Raw genomic sequence first — 19373 nt, forward strand, 5'->3', positions numbered from 1 at the left:
TGGTTTTCCAGAGAAAACACTTCATGCACTTTCCCATATTTAGAATTTGCATTACATATTTCAGCTACATTTCAATTTGTAAAGCGTACTCTTTAACTTTACATTTCAATAAATTTTAGAAGACAAACATCGCATACAAGCACAATGAACATATTTTATAATATGAAAGCAGAGGAAAATTTGAATTGCTTGCTGAATAACAAGTCAGCATCTTCTTTGTCTTTCGGGTGTGCCATCTCACCCTGTCCTCTGTATCTTCCTCTGTCACACCAACCACCTGCATGTCCTCTCTCAGCACATCCATGAACCTCCTTTTTGGTCTCCCTCTTCTCCTCCTGCCTGGTGGCTCCATCCTCAGCATCCTTCTCCCTATATACCCTGGGTCCCTCCTCTGCACATGTCCAAACCATCTCAATCTCGCCTCTTTGTCTCCAAACCGTCCCACCTGAGCTGTCCCTCTGATATGTTCATTCCTAATCTTGTCCATTCTTGTCACTCCCAAAGAGAATCTCAACATCTTCAGCTCTGCCGCCTCCAGCTCTGCCCCCTGTCTTTTTGTTAGTGCCACTGTCTCTAAACCATACAACATAGCTGGTCTCACTACTGATTTGTAAACTTTCCCCTTCACTCTTGCTGATATTCTTCGGTCACAAATCACTCCTGCCACCTTTCTCCACCCACTCCACCCTGCCTGCACTCTCTTCTTCACCTCTCTACCACACTCTCCATTACTTTGAACAGTTGACCCCAAATATTTAAACTCATCTACTTTCACCACTTCTACTCCTTGTAACTGCACTATTCCACTGGGCTCCCTCTCATTCACACACATGTACTCAGTCTTGCTTCTACTGACTTTCATTCCCCTTCTCTCCAAAGCATATCTCCACTTCTCCAGACTAGACTCAACTTGCTCTCTACTCTCACTACAGATCACAATGTCATCTGCAAACATCATAGTCCATGGGGACTCCTGTCTGATCTCATCTGTCAACCTGTCCATCACCACTGCAAACAAGAAAGGACTCAGAGCTGATCCTTGGTGTAATCCCACCTCCACCTTCAATGAGTGTCATTCCGACTGCGCATCTCACCGCTGTCACACTATTCTTGTACATGTCCTGCACTACCCTAACGTACTTCTCTGCCACTCCAGACTTCCTCATACAATGCCACAACTCTTCTCTTGGCACCCTATCATAAGCTTTTTCTAAATCCACAAACACACAATGTAACTCTTTCTGTCCTTCTCTGTACTTTTCCAACAGTATTCTCAGAGCAAACACTGCATCTGTAGTGCTCTTTCTCGGCATGAAACCATATTGCTGCTCACAGATCTTCACCTGTTTTCTAAGCCTAGCTTCTACTACTCTTTCCCATAACTTCATGCTGTAGCTGATCAGCTTTATGCCTCTGTAGTTACTGCAGCTCTGCACATCGCCCTTGTTCTTGAAAATAGGAACCAGCACACTTCGTCTCCACTCCTCAGGCATCCGCTCACTTTCCAAGATTTTATTAAACAATCTGGTTAGAAACTCTACTGCCATCTCTCCTAGACCTTTCCATGCCTCCATTGGATTGTCATCTGGACCAACTGCCTTTCCACTCTTCATCATCTTCATAGCAGCCCTCACTTCGTCCTTGCTAATCTCTTTTACTTCCTGATTTACTCTCACCACATAATCCAGCCTTTTCTCTCGCTCATTTTCTTTATTCATCAACTCTTCAAAATATTCCCTCCACCTTCTCAGCAGACACTCCTCACTTGTCAGCACATTACCATGTGCATCTTTTACCACCCTAACCTGCTGCACATCCTTTCCAGCTCTGTCCCTTTGTCTGGCCAATCGGTACAAGTCCTTTTCTCCTTCCTTACTATTCAACTTCTTGTACAGCTCGCAATATGCCTTTTCCTTTGCTTTTGCCACTTCTCAACTCGCCTTAAGCCGCATCTCCTTGTACTCCTGTCTACTTTCTTCATCTCTCCGACTATCCCAAAACTTTTTTGCCAACCTCTTTCTCCTTATGCTTTCCTGGACCTCTTCATTCCACCACCAAGTCTCCTTGTCTTCCTTCCACTGTCTAGCTGTCACACCCAGTACTGCCCTAGCCGTCTCCCTCACATCTGCAGTACTTTTCCAGTTGTCCAAAATTGCTTCCCCTCCAACTAGTGCTTCTCTCACCTGCTCGCTAAATTTCACACAACAGTCTTCCTCCTTCAGCTTCCACCATCTGATCCTTTGTTGAGCTCTCACTCTCTTCTTCTTTACCTCTAAAGTGATCCTACAAACAACCATCCTATGCTGTCTAGTGACACTCTCTCCTGCTACCACCTTACAGTCTGTGATTTCTTTTAGCTTGCATCTCCTATAAAGAACGTAGTCCACCTGTGTGCACCTTCCTCCACTCCTATGTTACCCTGTGCTCCTCCCTTTTCTTAAAGTAGGTATTCACCACAGCCATTTCCATCCTTTTTACAAAATCAACTACCATTTGTCCTTCTCCATTCCTATCCTTGATACCACATCTACCCATTACTTCGTCACCTCTGTTCCCTTCACCAACATGCCCATTGAAGTCTGCTCCTATCACCACTCTTTCATGCTTGGGCACACTCTCCACCACCTCATCTAATACACTCCAGAAATCATCTTTCTCCTTCATCTCACAACCTACCTGTGGGGCATATGCACTGATGATATTCATCATCACCCCTTCAATTTCCAACTTCACACTCATCACCCTGTCAGACACTCGCTTAACCTCCAACACACTTTTAACATACTCTTCCTTTAAAATGACCCCAACACCATTTCTCTTCCTGTCCTCACCATGGTACAACAACTTGTACCCACCGCCGATGCTCCTGCTCTTACTTCCCTTCCACTTGGTCTCTTGCACACACAATATGTCTACCTTTCTCCTCTCCATCATATCAGCCAGCTCTCTCCCTTTACCAGTCATACTACCAACATTCAAAGTCCCCACTCTCATTTCCACCCTTCTAGTTTTCTTCTTCTCCCGCTGTTCGTGGCAACGTTTTCCTCCTCTTCTTCGTCATCGTCTTCGCCCAGCAGTAGCCCAATTTCCACCGGCACCCTGTTGGGCAATAGCACCGGTGGCGGACGTTGTTAACCCGGGCTGCGACCGATCCGGTATGGGAATTCGATTCTGAGTCTGCATAGTTGGGTTGGCTTGTTTTACGCCGGATGCCCTTCCTGACGCAACCCTCCTCATTTATCCGGGCTTGGGACCGGCACTCAGAATGTACTGGCTGCACACCCCATGTGGCTGAGTTAATAACAATTCAGCATAAATTAATAAAATCTAATACCTGCACTTACAGCATGTGAAATAATGAATGCCACGTGAGACGTGCCTGGCTGAATTTATGACTGACAATCACATCCACGTATTATAATTTTGAAACTGAGCCACTTAAAAGAAAAAAAAGTTACACAAAATAAAAATCAAGCACAAAGCCAAATCATTTTTTTTAATGTTCCAAAACATTTTTCATGTCCATGCAGTCTTCCTGGAGTCCAACTCCAGTTTCATTTATTTGGCACTTTCAGGAACACAGTGCTACATTATAAATGGAGCTGTGACTTAAGCAACTTGCGATTTAAAAAAAAGTATTGGGGGGGGGGGGGGGGGGTTGTCCTGTTCCAACAGCAAAAGAGGTAGAAGCAGCAACCCTCTCCCCTACCACCCCAAACCCCAAAAAACCCACTTAGTTATTAACAGGTTAGCCAACTGCCTATGAAACAAAATTAACAGCAAATAACTCTCCAAGACCATACAATAGAGAGAACACACTGAAATGCTCTCAGACTTGGCTGTGGTATGTTCTTAGAGAATCCTTAAACGTTACCAACATGCAAAACAGAAATGTAAAACATCCTTTAAGGAAAACATCAAGTTCATACAAAAAAAAAAAAACCTCAACATTCATAGCGCGCAAACATGTTCAAAACAGTGTATGTCACTTTTTCTGCTATAAAACAAAAAGCCGAAGTAAAACTTTTTCACCCATTACCAATGATAGTCACTTTGGCAACTTGTTTTTCTAATTTAACATCAATTTATTCAAATTACCCTTTCAAATTCCTTCAAGATTTAGACTAAAGTTAAATTTTTTTCAACGAGTCAGTATTGACAACACAATCCAAGTGTCTTTTTTTTTTTTTTTACTGATACACCCCCTCAACCCTGATGTATTTTTTGGTTAATTGCTTTGTTGGCCTTGAACTGGTGGGTGTAAGGTATCACCTGAACTATGAGCAGAGATACGGGACATTTTGTATGACAGAGTCTAAATGTTTCAAAATGCAAAACAGTAACATTTTCACAAGCACCCACATGAATCTGAACTGATACCAGTGTTAATGGCCAGTTGCACTAACTACAGAAATGATTTAAAAAAAAAAAAAAAAAACCCTTAAATATAAAATTAACAAATAAGCCACAAAAAAGCTGTTTTTGAAATGTATACCATGAAATCTACAGTATTCCTAGGACCAAATGACTCATTCAACATGACATGTCAAGTAGTTCTGAGAGGAGAAAACTAATTATTGTGGTGTGACCACACCTTCCACGTCTGCTGGTGGGCTGGCAGATTTGTGGAAGGGAGTCTCTTTGTAAATAAACCAGCAGTTGCCACTCCACAGTATGACGTTAAGAAAACCAAAAATCTGCAGGGTTGGTGGGCGGGGGAGAGAGAGAGACCACAGATAAGTCATTGTCCAAGGCACCTGTGTATAAACAGATACACAGCTTTGGTCATGTTCATAAAACACAACTTACCACTGAAGCATTAAGTCGGCCCATATGTGGCACAGCGCCCTGGGTGCAGGTGTGTGTGCCACCCTTACAAACATCTAGAAGAGACACAATGGTTGAAGGATCTGTGGCCCACTTCACATCGGACAATGCTTTTGCCCAAGCTGAAGATGATGCCAACCACAGAAAGGCGAAGACTGCAGTCACCAACAGGTCCTGAAAGCAGCACAGAAAAAAAAAAATCATCCCAAAAGACGACAAAAAAAAAAAAAAAAAAAAAAAAAAAAAAAGCAGTTCACCATATATGTCACTGGAAATTGATTAGCTTTCTGTCAATCCCTGCCCTTCCCACTGTGAACACTGGCAACACTGATAATGTACGTACTTTCAATGGCCTTCTGCTGGATTCCAGCAAGAGTCAGCTTAAAAAAACAAACAAAAAAAAACACAACAACAACAAATAAAGACAACCAGCAACCCAAAACACAACAGCAGGTACAAAATGTAGGCTACAGTACAATGATATTTATAAAGCAAATACACTTGGTGTAAGCATACACAATGAGATGTCTCATCTTTGAGAGAAACTGGCACAAGTATGGGAAAGAAGAAAAAAAAAAGCCACAAACATACTTCCTGTTAGTTACGTGACAACACGCAGAAAGTACTGGGTGTTTGTTTCAACTATTCTTTTTTGTCCTCACTCAGGGGGAGAAGGAGTAAAAGGAAGACAAAGGATGGGAAGGAGAGGAATAGTAGTAGCCAGTAAACCAGTAGTGATCAGTATGTGTGTTATTTATATTTCCATGTTTGTTTGTTTTTTAAACTTTCACTTTTGATGCTCTGTGTGCTTCTTACCCTGTGTGCTGCCATACAATGCTGCTGGAACCTCAATTTCCCTGAGGGAGTCTTCCCAAAAGATTAAGTTCTAGTTAATCTAATCTAAAAAAAAATAATGCATTGCAAATACAAGTCACACTACCCAGATCAAGTAAGAGGCAGTAGTACAATCACAGAGGGAACAGTATAAAAAAGTACAAAGAGGTTAACACCACGACTGTTCTGACAAGAAATAAATTTAAATTATAACCACAAAAAAAAAAAACAACTTTGTATAGTGCCCACTAAAGGTGCTGCTAAAGGTGATCATTCAATAATAATTGGACTTATAATAATTCAATAATTTTGGACTTCAACACTGTGCATCCTGCATGTTGGATCATGCCCCAAGAAGTCCTCCACATGGCCAAAATGTCGTATGGTGATCCCACGCATTCCCCATCGGAGTCGCTAAGCAACAGTTTGTTTGTCAAAGTCATTACAGCAGTACCCAAACATTTACAAGACATTTCGTCATTGCCTTATATCACTGGTTATCATCCAAGTCTCACAATCATACAGTAAAACAGCTTCTCTCCCCCTGCCATCCCCTCATTACCCCATCCCCGTAGAGACGGTGCCTGCTCCCAGACCACCAATAACCAGCAAAAATCTATTTAAGCATAAAAATTCAAAAAGAAAAATAATATAGCACCTTCAACTGCACCACAGACTAAAACAGTTAAATGTGGTCTATTAAACATTAGGTCTCTCTCTTCTAAGTCCCTGTTGGTAAATGATATAATAATTGATCAACATATTGATTTATTCTGCCTTACAGAAACCTGGTTACAGCAGGATGAATATGTTAGTTTAAATGAGGCAACACCCCCGAGTCACACTAACTGTCAGAATGCTCGTAGCACGGGCCGGGGCGGAGGATTAGCAGCAATCTTCCATTCCAGCAGTGATGCCGGTAACGCGTTACTTGGTAACGTTACTCTAATCTGAACACTTTTTTTAGTAACGAGTAATCTAACGCGTTAATCTTGCCAAATCAGTAATCAGATTAAAGTTACTTCTCCATGTCACTGTGCGTTACTATTATTTTTCATTGTGGGTCGATAGCAGCATTAAACTTGGTCCGTGGGCAGGAGGTCGGGGTTCGACTGAACTGCCCACTTTAAGCGAGCTGTGAGCTTTTCATCCGCGTTTTTTTGCAGCTGCTCGACTCGTCCTCACCTCTTAAAGCGCGGTGATCAGCACACCTGCACTGAGCTTTACAAAGACATTTTTATACTTTTTTCCCTCCTTTATTTAGAATTCTGAGCTGAGCCGCTCTGTATCGTCTCGTTAAAAACAGCTGATCCTCCGCGACGCGTCAACAACTAACACTGTTTTCCACTCAAATGCACCTAAACTCTCTTTCTGAGGACCACATGATGTGAAAACGCAATAAAACTTTCTTACCTGTAAATCTGGTCCTGTTTTCTGCATAAATAAATGTTATCCATTCTTTGTGCTCAAACGCCAAAGCAGGGGCGAATCCAGATGGAATGGGGGCGTGGGGCAAGGATGTGCCCCCCCTCACAACACCCCCAGTTTTGAAGCCGTTTTGTACTACAACTAATACTGCTTAAAATAATAATAATTTCGACAAGTAAAATGTTTAGAGAATTTAAATGTTAGAAAAATGTTAGAATTTAATAGTTACATTTATAAACAATGTAGGTTTGAAATTGCAAGTTTTACTGTTACAGTGCTGTCAACAGTTAAATATGAGGTCAAGAAAGAGGTCTTTATTTTACTTTTTATAAAACAAGTATTTGTTTTCATTGAAGTCAAGAAAAGGTGACTATAAAGTGAGTTTTGGCAAAACAGGTATCATTGTCATGTTGACATGGGTTGTTGTCGGCAGCTGGGGAAAGTAACTAAAAAAGTAACTAGTAATCTAACTTAGTTACTTTTACAATTGAGTAATCAGTAAAGTAACTAAGTTACCTTTTCAAGTAGTAATCAGTAATAAGTAATTGGATTACTTTTTAAAAGTAACTGTGGCAACACTGCATTCCAGTTTATTAATTAATCAAAAACCCAGACAGAGCTTTAATTCATTTGAAAGCTTGACTCTTAGTCTTGTCCATCCAAATTGGAAGTCCCAAAAAACAGTTTTATTTGTTATTATCTATCGTCCACCTGGTCGTTACTGTGAGTTTCTCTGTGAATTTTCAGACCTTTTGTCTGACTTAGTGCTTAGCTCAGATAAGATAATTATAGTGGGCGATTTTAACATCCACACAGATGCTGAGAATGACAGCTTCAACACTGCATTTAATCTATTATTAGACTCTATTGGCTTTGCTCAAAAGTAAATGAGTCCACCCACCACTTTAATCATATCTTAGATCTTGTTCTGACTTATGGTATGGAAATAGAAGACTTAACAGTATTCCCTGAAAACTCCCTTCTGTCTGATCATTTCTTAATAACATTTACATTTACTCTGATGGACTACCCAGCAGTGGGGAATAAGTTTCATTACACTAGAAGTCTTTCAGAAAGCGCTGTAACTAGGTTTAATGATATGATTCCTTCTTTATGTTCTCTAATGCCATATACCAACACAGTGCAGAGTAACTACCTAAACTCTGTAAGTGAGATAGAGTATCTCGTCAATAGTTTTACATCCTCATTGAAGACAACTTTGGATGCTGTAGCTCCTCTGAAAAAGAGAGCTTTAAATCAGAAGTGCCTGACTCTGTGGTATAACTCACAAACTTGTAGCTTAAAGCAGATAACCCGTAAGTTGGAGAGGAAATGGCGTCTCACTAATTTAGAAGATCTTCACTTAGCCTGGAAAAAGTCTGTTGCTCTATAAAAAAGCCCTCCATAAAGCTAGGACATCTTTCTACTCATCACTAATTGAAGAAAATAAGAACAACCCCAGGTTTCTTTTCAGCACTGTAGCCAGGCTGACAAAGAGTCAGAGCTCTATTGAGCTGAGTATTCCATTAACTTTAACTAGTAATGACTTCATGACTTTCTTTGCTAACAAAATTTTAACTATTAGAGAAAAAATTACTCATAACCATCCCAAAGACGTATCGTTATCTTTGGCTGCTTTCAGTGATGCCGGTATTTGGTTAGACTCTTTCTCTCCGATTGTTCTGTCTGAGTTATTTCATTAGTTACTTCATCCAAACCATCAACATGTTTATTAGACCCCATTCCTACCAGGCTGCTCAAGGAAGCCCTACCATTATTTAATGCTTCGATCTTAAATATGATCAATCTATCTTTGTTAGTTGGCTATGTACCACAGGCTTTTAAGGTGGCAGTAATTAAACCATTACTTAAAAAGCCATTTTAGCTAATTATAGGCCAATCTCCAACCTTCCTTTTCTCTCAAAAATTCTTGAAAGGGTAGTTGTAAAACAGCTAACTGATCATCTGCAGAGGAATGGTCTATTTGAAGAGTTTCAGTCAGGTTTTAGAATTCATCATAGTACAGAAACAGCATTAGTGAAGGTTACAAATGATCTTCTTATGGCCTCGGACAGTGGACTCATCTCTGTGCTTGTTCTGTTAGACCTCAGTGCTGCTTTTGATACTGTTGACCATAAAATTTTATTACAGAGATTAGAGCATGCCATAGGTATTAAAGGCACTGCGCTGCGGTGGTTTGAATCATATTTGTCTAATAGATTACAATTTGTTCATGTAAATGGGTAATCTTCTTCACAGACTAAAGTTAATTATGGAGTTCCACAAGGTTCTGTGCTAGGACCAATTTTATTCACTTTATACATGCTTCCCTTAGGTAGTATTATTAGACGGTATTGCTTAAATTTTCATTGTTACGCAGATGATACCCAGCTTTATCTATCCATGAAGCCAGAGGACACACACCAATTAGCTAAACTGCAGGATTGTCTTACAGACATAAAGACATGGATGACGTCTAATTTCCTGCTTTTAAACTCAGATAAAACTGAAGTTATTGTACTTGGCCCCACAAATCTTAGAAACATGGTGTCTAACCAGATCCTTACTCTGGATGGCATTACCCTGACCTCTAGTAATACTGTGAGAAATCTTGGAGTCATTTTTGATCAGGATATGTCATTCAAAGCGCATATTAAATATGTAGGACTGCTTTTTTGCATTTACGCAATATCTCTAAAATCAGAAAGGTCTTGTCTCAGAGTGATGCTGAAAAACTAATTCATGCATTTATTTCCTCTAGGCTGGACTATTGTAATTCATTATTATCAGGTTGTCCTAAAGTTCCCTAAAAAGCCTTCAGTTAATTCAAAATGCTGCAGCTAGAGTACTGACGGGGACTAGAAGGAGAGAGCATATCTCACCCATATTGGCCTCTCTTCATTGGCTTCCTGTTAATTCTAGAATAGAATTTAAAATTCTTCTTCTTACTTATAAGGTTTTGAATAATCAGGTCCCATCTCATCTTAGGGACCTCGTAGTACCATATCACCCCAATAGAGCGCTTCGCTCTCAGACTGCAGGCTTACTTGTAGTTCCTAGGGTTTGTAAGAGTAGAATGGGAGGCAGAGCCTTCAGCTTTCAGGCTCCTCTCCTGTGGAACCAGCTCCCAATTCAGATCAGGGAGACAGACACCCTCTCTACTTTTAAGATTAGGCTTAAAACTTTCCTTTTTGCTAAAGCTTATAGATAGGGCTGGATCAGGTGACCCTGAACCATCCCTTAGTTATGCTGCTATAGACGTAGACTGCTGGGGGGTTCCCATGATGCACTGTTTCTTTCTCTTTTTGCTCTGTATGGACCACTCTGCATTTAATCATTAGTGATCGATCTCTGCTCCCCTCCACAGCATGTCTTTTTCCTGGTTCTCTCCCTCAGCCCCAACCAGTCCCAGCAGAAGACTGCCCCTCCCTGAGCCTGGTTCTGCTGGAGGTTTCTTCCTGTTAAAAGGGAGTTTTTCCTTCCCACTGTAGCCAAGTGCTTGCTCACAGGGGGTCATTTTGACCGTTGGGGTTTTACATAATTATTGTATGGCCTTGCCTTACAATAATTATCCCTAAGCGCCTTGGGGCAACTGTTTGTTGTGATTTGGTGCTATATAAAAAAATTGATTGATTGATTGATGTATCAAGGGCTTAAAATCAGGAAAATTGCAAAACCAGACACCTTTTTCTTCACTCATTCTCAAGTGCTGCAATCAGAGCATCAACTGACTCCACAGAGGTCATAACATCGTTCACAAAGTCAAAGCCAGCAAACCTTTCCTTTCCAGTAAGTGTTCCTAAGCTGCCGGCAAACTCAACACTACCCAACACCCAGACAACCTGAATAAGATATGATTTTGGCAGAGCTTAGGAGACATTTTTTTTATAAGAATCAGACAGTTTACAATGGGCTGTGATAGTGACCAACTCAGATTTTGCTCAAACTTTGATAACTGGATGCACCCACCAAACAAACAAACATACATCAAAAATGTTGTCCAAATTCCATATGGTGACCTCACCAGGGGTCATCAAAGTTCACACCCAGAATGACCTTAAACTGAAATTTGGTTAACAGGAAAGATTTGGACAGCTCTTACATGAAATGCGTTCAATCCCTCAAAGTACTTTTGTGATTTAAGTATTATAGGAGGACAGTTCTTCAAAATAATCACTAATCTGGGTTGGGGGAGTGAACGCATTGACTATAGGGGGCGCTTCAACTTGACAAATTTTCAGAAATGCTCATATTTGTGAAGGCTATTAATACGCATTTAATCCCCCAGCAAGATTTGTATTGTATTAGAAAGGGCAAGAGTTACCCTTTTTAAAAAAATCAGTGGGGGGTTGTATGCGTTGGCCACCAGGCAGTGCCAAAGTGGTCAAATTTGTGTTTTTCATACAACTTTGGTGCCCCCTGGTGGCCAATGCATTTAATGAATTACCATAAACTTTGTATTTCTGTTGAGACTAATCCTTCTTTTAGACAAATCAACTGGAAATCTTTCAGGGACTTGGCAGTTTTCGATAAAAAGCATTTTATTGGTACGGGAATCAGCTATTTTTCCACATGGTGACGTAAGCATTATTGGCCCTAAAGAACATAAAATGGCGAGTAACAATCTTGAAGCCTTTTGTGCCTAGGCCTAGCAAAATAGCCCAGATAGTGGTGCCATCTATTATTGGCTATGATAACTGCTTAATTAATTCTTGAAACAATACAAAGGGGGCGGTACTTGTCTTAGGAAACCATTTTACTGCTTGGCTTCTAGCTGTAATTTCTTATGTTCAATGCTTAAATATCTCATGAAATAATTGTAACTGCTTATTGAGATAACCCCCAAAGATTTTTCAATGGATATTAACACAATGCACATTACTCTTCTGAAAAATGCAACGTTTATGATTATTCATTGAACATGTTGGCCAACAGAGGGTGCCAAAGTTGTATGAAAAACACAAATTTGACCACATTGGCACGGCCAGGTGGCCAATGCGTACAATCCCCCACTGATTTTTTTGTTGTTTTAAAAAGGGTAATTATTGCCCTTTCTAATACAATAAAAACCTTGCTGTGGGATTAAACGCGTATTGAGTAATTGCCTTCACAAATATGAGTATTTCTGGAAATTAGCCAACTTGACGCGCTCCCTGTAGTCAACGCGTTCAATCCCTCAACCGAAATTAATGATTATTTTGAAGAACTATCCTCCTATGATACTTAGATCGCACAAGTACTTTTGGGATTGAATGCATTTCATGTAAGAGCTGTCTAAAACTTCCCTGTTCACCAAATTCCAGTTTTAGGCCATACTGGGTGTGGATTTTGATGACCCCTGGCAAGGTCACGTAGGGAATTTGGCCAAAACTTTTGGTGTATGTTCGTTTGGTGGAGGGTGCATCCAGGTACCAAAGTTTGAGCAGGTCACTATCACAGCCTGTCTGACTCTCATAAAAATTGGCTCTTAAAGTACATGTTTGGTGTCCCTGAGGACCTGAATTGGGAACTGCTGGTGTAGAAGAAACCCTCAAGCAGCAGCCCGGGGCCTCGTATACAAACACTTGAGTTGACTTTCCAATAAAAGTTGGCATACGCCAAAACCCAGAATCAGGCGTAAGCACAAATACAGTGAGGAAAATAAGTATTTCAACACCCTGTGGTTTTGCAAGTTCTCCCACTTAGAAATCATGGAGGGGTCTGAAATTTTCATCTTAGGTGCATGTCCACTGAGAGAGACAAACTAAAAAAAATAAAAAATACAGAAATCACAATGTATCATTTTTTAAATAATTTATTTGTACACTCAACAAAAATATAAACGCAACACTTTTGGTTTTGCTCCCATTTTGTATGAGATGAACTCAAAGATCTAAAACTTTTTCCACATACACAATATCACCATTTCCCTCAAATATTCCCACAAACCAATTTAAATCTGTGATAGTGAGCACTTCTCCTTTGCTGAGATAATCCATCCCAACTCTCAGGTGTGCCATACCATGATGCTGATTAGACACCATGATTAGTGCACAGGTGTGCCTTAGACTGCCCACAATAAAAGGCCAATCTGAAAGGTGCAGTTTTATCACAGCACAATGCCACAGATGTCGCAAGATTTGAGGGAGCGTGCAATTGGCATGCTGACAGCAGGAATGTCAACCCGAGCTGTTGCTTGTGTATTGAATGTTCATTTCTCTACCATAAGCCGTCTCCAAAGGTGTTTCAGAGAATTTGGCAGTACATCCAACCAGCCTCACAACCGCAGACCACGTGTAACCACACCAGCCCAGGACCTCCACATCCAGCATGTTCACCTCCAAGATCGTCTGAGACCAGCCACTCGGACAGCTGCTGAAACAATCGGTTTGCATAACCAAAGAATTTCTGCACAAACTGTCAGAAACCGTCTCAGGGAAGCTCGTCTGCATGCTCGTTGTCCTCATTGGGGTCTCGACCTCACTCCAGTTCGTCGTCGTAACCAACTTGAGTGGGCAAATGCTCACATTCGCTGGCGTTTGGCATGTTGGAGAGGTGTTCTCTTCACGGATGAATCCCGGTTCACACTGTTCAGGGCAGATGGCAGACAGCGTGTGTGGCGTCGTGTGGGTGAGCGGTTTTCTGATGTCAATGTTGTGGATCGAGTGGCCCATGGTGGTGGTGGGGTTATGGTATGGGCAGGCGTCTGTTACGGACGAAGAACACAGGTGCATTTTATTGATGGCATTTTGAATGCACAGAGATACTGTGACGAGATCCTGAGGCCCATTGTTGTGCCATACGTCCAAGAACATCACCTCATGTTGCAGCAGGATAATGCACGGCTCCATGTTGCAAGGATCTGTACGCAATTATTGGAAGCTGAAAATGTCCCAGTTCTTGCATGGCCGGCATACTCACCGGACATGTCACCCATTGAGCATGTTTGGGATGCTCTGGACCGGCGTATGACAGCGTGTACCAGTTCCTGCCAATATCCAGCAACTTCACACAGCCATTGAAGAGGAGTGGACCAACATTCCACAGGCCACAACTGACAACCTGATCAACTCTATGCGAAGGAGATGTGTTGCACTGCATGAGGCAAATGGTTCGTACACCAGATACTGACTGGCATCCCCCCCCCCCCCCCACAATAAAACAAAACTGCACCTTTCAGAGTGGCCTTTTATTGTGGAAAGTCTAAGGCACACCTGTGCACTAATCATGGTGTCTAATCAGCATCTTGGTATGGCACACCTGTGAGGTGGGATGGATTATCTCAGCAAAGGAGAAGTGCTCACTATCACAGATTTAGACTGGTTTGTGAACAATATTTGGAGGGAAATGGTGATATTGTGTATGTGGAAAAAGTTTTAGATCTTTGAGTTCATCTCATACAAAATGGAAGCAAAACCAAAAGTGTTGTGTTTATATTTTTGTTGAGTGTATGTTACTGCTGCAAATAAGTATTTGAACACCTACCAACCAGCAAGAATTCTGGCTCACACAGACGTGTTAATTTTTCTTTAAGAAGCCCTCTTATTCTGCACTCTTTACCTGTATTAATTGCACCTGTTTTAACTTACCTGTATAAAAGACACCTATTCACACACTCAATCACACTCCAACCTGTCCACCATAGCCAAGACCAAAGAGCTGTCTAAGGACACCAGGGACAAAACTGTAGACCTGCACAAGGCTGGGATGCACTACAGGACAACAGGCAAGCAGCTTGGTAGAAGACAACTGTTATGATTATTTATTAGAAAGTGGAAGAAACACAAGATGACTGTCAATCTCCCTCGGCCTGGGATTCCATGCAAGATCTCACTTTGTGGGGTAAGGATGATTCTGAGAAAGCTCAGAACTACACAGGAGGACCTGGTCAATGACCTGAGGACAGCTGGAACCACAGTCACAAAGATTACATTAGTAGCACATGATGCTGTCATGGTTTAAAATCCTGCAGGGCAGCAAGGTCCCCCTGCTCAAGCCAGCACATGTCCAAGCCCATTTGAAGTTCACCAGTGACCATCTGGATGATCCACAGGAGGCATGGGAGAAGGTCATGTGGTCAGATGAGACCAAAATAAAGCTTTGTGGAATCAACTCCACTTACCATGTTTAGATGATGAGAACAACCCCAAGAAAACCATCCCAAACGTGAAGCATGGGGGTGGAAACATCATACTCTGGGCGGCTCTTCTGCAAAGGGGACAGGACGACTGCACCGTATTGAAGGGAGGATGGATGAGGTCATGTATTGAGAGATTTTGGCAAACAACCTCCTTGCCTCAGTAAGAGCACTGAAGATGGGTCATGGCTGGGTCTTCCAGCATGACAGTGACCCCAAACACACAGCCAGGGCAACTAAGGAGGGGCTCTGTAAGAAGCATTTCAAGGTCCTGGAGTGGCCTGGCCAGTCTCCAGGCCTGAACTCTACAGAAAATCTTTGGAGGGAGCTAAAACTCCAAACCTGAAAGATCTGGAGATCTGTATGGAGGATTGGACCAAAATCCCTGCTGCAGTGTCTGAAAACTTGGTCAAGAACCACAGGGAATGTCTGACTTCTGTAATTGCAAACAAAGGCTACTGTACCAAATATTAACATTGATTTTCACAGGTGTTCAAACTTATTTGCAGCAGTAACATATAAAATTTCTGGAATTTTTTTTTAGATTATGTCTCTCACAGTGGACGTGCACTTAAGATGAAAATTTCAGACCCCTCCATGATTTCTAAGTCGGAGAACTTGCAAAATTGCAGGGTGTTCAAATACTTATTTTCCTCACTGTATATTCAGATGTATCAAAGTGTGCACAAGCATGAATCCACGCATGTTCGGTTTGTACATCCCACTGAATGTGAAATTTAGCACACACACACACACACCAAACTCCTCCCTTGCCACCCCTCCATCTGAATATGCAAATGTATTCAAATAGTCTGGTTGTGTCATGCTGACGGCACTTAAGTGTGTGTTTGACACCAGCCATCATCTCTGTTGTGTGTAAAAATTAAAGAACTTTCAGAGACAACATGCAAAAACAATGAAAGCTGTGGTTAGATTGCCATTCTTTCAGCTCGCTATCATGTAAAATGGAAATTAAGAACGTTTGTGTGTGTGTAAATGCTGAACTGAGCTGCGCACACACACTTAAGTAAAAAAATATTAGGTGCACAGCGGCTGAGAATGTGTGACATTAACATTACACACGTTTTACTGACAAATACTGACCACAGTCGGGGGCTTGTTAAGAGGCTCATCTCTAGTTCCACCATCAAGAAAAACAAAACATATTAATAATAATAATAATAATAATGAGAAAATATTTGAATGCGCACATACCCAAATGTGTCCGCTCTGGTTTTCGTTAGGAACAATTACACGGATAACTTATTTAACCAGCAAGCAGAGCCCCCATTGCGCACCGTTCAGCCACCACCCTGATGCACATTTGCGCACCACATGATTTGAACGTTGATGGAATGAAAATGTTTCCTATTAACAGAAAAACTTGTGTGATGGCGCCATCATAGCAATATGTGTACAGTTAATAGCTCCGATTACATTCGGGAAACCGACTCTCGCTGCAAAATGTGCTGTAATGTTGGAATGTACCTGGATGAGATTCAGATGACTGGCAATTATCGTCATTTGGAAGTAAATCCTTGCATTCCCCGAGTACATGCTCATGTCGGATTGCACCATTTGCAAGGTGCTTTAACAACGTTAATGCAGCTATTGTTAGTGCCATTTCAAACATCACTTTGCGATTATATGGATGGATATAAAAGCATGCGCAAACACGTGGGTGTGTTAATTGCTCATCACTGTGACTAATGTGCACATCACTCTGATGACTTCTTGTTTTCACAGTATTAATGGTTCCCAGCACCACCGTTACATGTCCACAGTGGAACAATACCTGTAGAAACGTGCGTACACCAGCCAGGATTTTTGCGTGACGCATCGCACATTTCCACGGTCATTTCACTTTTGATACATCTGAACGTTGGTGTGGAGATGGACATACACCAGGTTTTTGGACGTAAGCATGCTTTGTACAAAGACTTGCATGGATTTCCTACTGAAACATGGTGTGTGCCAAAACAGAAACTGGCATAAGCACAAAAATACTCAGATGCATCAAAGTGTGCGTAGGCATGGATCCACGCACGTTTCATTTGTACATCACACTGACCGTGGAACCAAACTCCTCCCTGCTCATGCCCATTTAAATATGCGATTTCATGTAAATAGGCCCTTTGAGCAGGGATTCCCCACGACGTCACGTCAGACAACATGAACACAGGAAAGAAATTATACTATAGATAACTGGTAATTACACGGACACACACAGGGACAGATTATTCGGTACGCTGTTAAACAGATTAATCATGAAACTGGAAAAATGTTTGTGGGCGCGACGGAGCGTGTATGTGAGGCCAACATGCAAAACAGCCTGCACACACACTAATGTTAAAATGGTGAGGCACGCCTCCGCTGCAGTGTGACATTTACAATTTACACACGCGTTTATTGACAAATACGGAACACAGGAAGCCTGTTAAGAAGCTCTGCAGCTCACCATCAAACATTTTAAAAAAGACATTTGTAATAATAACATATTTGAATGTGCGGCCCAAGTGTGGCCGCACTGGTTTACATTCAGATAAATTACACAAATACACCATTTGCACAGCAAGCAGCTATTTAATTGCCCCTTGTGGGATAAATTTGTTTGACTCTTTGAGCAGCTGCCATCGTGCACCGTGCTAAATACCAGTCTGACCCGCATTTGCTCATCACATACGATGTAAACGTGTACAGTCAATAGCTCCAATTACATGTAAAACGGCTCTCGCTGCAAATGGTGCTTTAATGTTGGAATGGCATGTATCTGGATGACTTTCAGATGTTTGCATTCCACACAGCTGGCATGGTTCAGCTCAAGGTTGACTGGCACGCCTGACTGATCGGCCAGCTCACGCTGGAATGTCCGTTTCCAGGAAGTGCAGCGGGGTCAGCACCTGTGTGGGCACAGACAATCTCCTGGCTCCTCGTCATACTGCACTCTGGGCTGGCCGTAGTTCTGCACGCAACTCCAGTATCAGTGGCCTTGGTAATCCACATCAGTTAATGAGCCAATTATTGTCATTTCCAAGTAAATCCTCGCATTCCCCGAATACACGCTCACGTCAGATTGCACCATTTGCAAGGTCCTCTGACGCCAACGCAGCAACTATTGCAAGTGCCATTTTACACATCACTTTGCACATGGTTTTATATCCATCCATATAATTGCAAACACATGAGTGTGTTAAATGTTCAGTGTCTCTGATGTGCACATCACTGTGATGACTTCATGTTTTCACACTATTAACACTTCCCAGCATCACCTTTACATGTCCACAGTGGAGCAGTAGCTGTAGAAACATGTGTACGCCAGCCCGGATTTTTGCATGATACACTGCACATTTCCACGGGCATTTCAACTTTTGATACATCAGACTGTTGGCATGGACACGGATGTACACCACATTTTTGTGCGTAAGCATGCGTTGTACATGAGACCCCCACCGTTTTCAGTGTATTAGCATAGCATCTCATGTCTCTTGGGGAGACAACATATTAAAACAAAGTTATCACCTGAGATTTCTCTCTCATTTCTTAACATCCAGTTCCTCAATTTTCATAAATATTTTGTCACTGTTGAAGCCCACTGTACAGCAGAGATGACACGATGTTAGAAGTGGACACATCAGTGCATCAAAAACAATTGTGTAATTACCCCTAATTGTCTTTGTGTAGGCTAAAGGATGTACAGATACACAGCAGTGGCGACATTGCAGAAAGTGCTTTGAAATGATAACCTCCCCCACCCCCCAAAAAAAGATTCTGTTGCAAGCCTGAGATTCAGTGAAAATCTGCCCCCTGGTGGACATTCCTTTAATCCATCAGCTCCATGGAAGGTATGGTGCAGCCAGAAACTATTCACAGCACTTCACTATTTTAAACATTTTATTTTACAACCTTAGGTGGTGGCCAAGTGATTAGTGCACTTGGTTTCAATGCAGAAGGTTCCCAGTTCAAACCCCACTCATTCCACATGTCTCCAAGTAATGTGGAGTAGCGCCAGGAAGGGCATCCAGCGTAAAATCTGTGCCAATTCAACATGCAGATCCACCTTGGATTTGCTGAATGCAAACGAGGGAGCACCTGAAGTGACTTACTTTTATATTACAACCTTATTCCAAAACAGAGTAAATTTATTCTTCCTTCAAAATTGTACTCACAC

At 41.7% G+C, this 19373-nt stretch overlaps 1 protein-coding gene across 1 annotated transcript in view; it reads right to left on the reverse strand.

Moving 5' to 3' along the window:
• Positions 1–3477: 3477 nt before the first annotated feature.
• The window catches only part of sypl2b (synaptophysin-like 2b), a 30897-nt gene continuing 15001 nt past the window's right edge, over positions 3478–19373 (reverse strand). Inside the window, exons 5-6 of the mRNA XM_034172249.1 lie at positions 4810–5001; positions 3478–4697 (exon numbers count right to left, since the gene is read on the reverse strand). Coding sequence (XP_034028140.1) covers positions 4575–4697; positions 4810–5001 — 315 coding nt within the window. The 3' untranslated portion in view covers positions 3478–4574. The remainder of the gene's footprint in view (positions 4698–4809; positions 5002–19373) is intronic.

The sequence above is a fragment of the Thalassophryne amazonica genome, chromosome 6, assembly GCF_902500255.1.
Source record: "Thalassophryne amazonica chromosome 6, fThaAma1.1, whole genome shotgun sequence".
NCBI lineage: Eukaryota > Metazoa > Chordata > Actinopteri > Batrachoidiformes > Batrachoididae > Thalassophryne > Thalassophryne amazonica.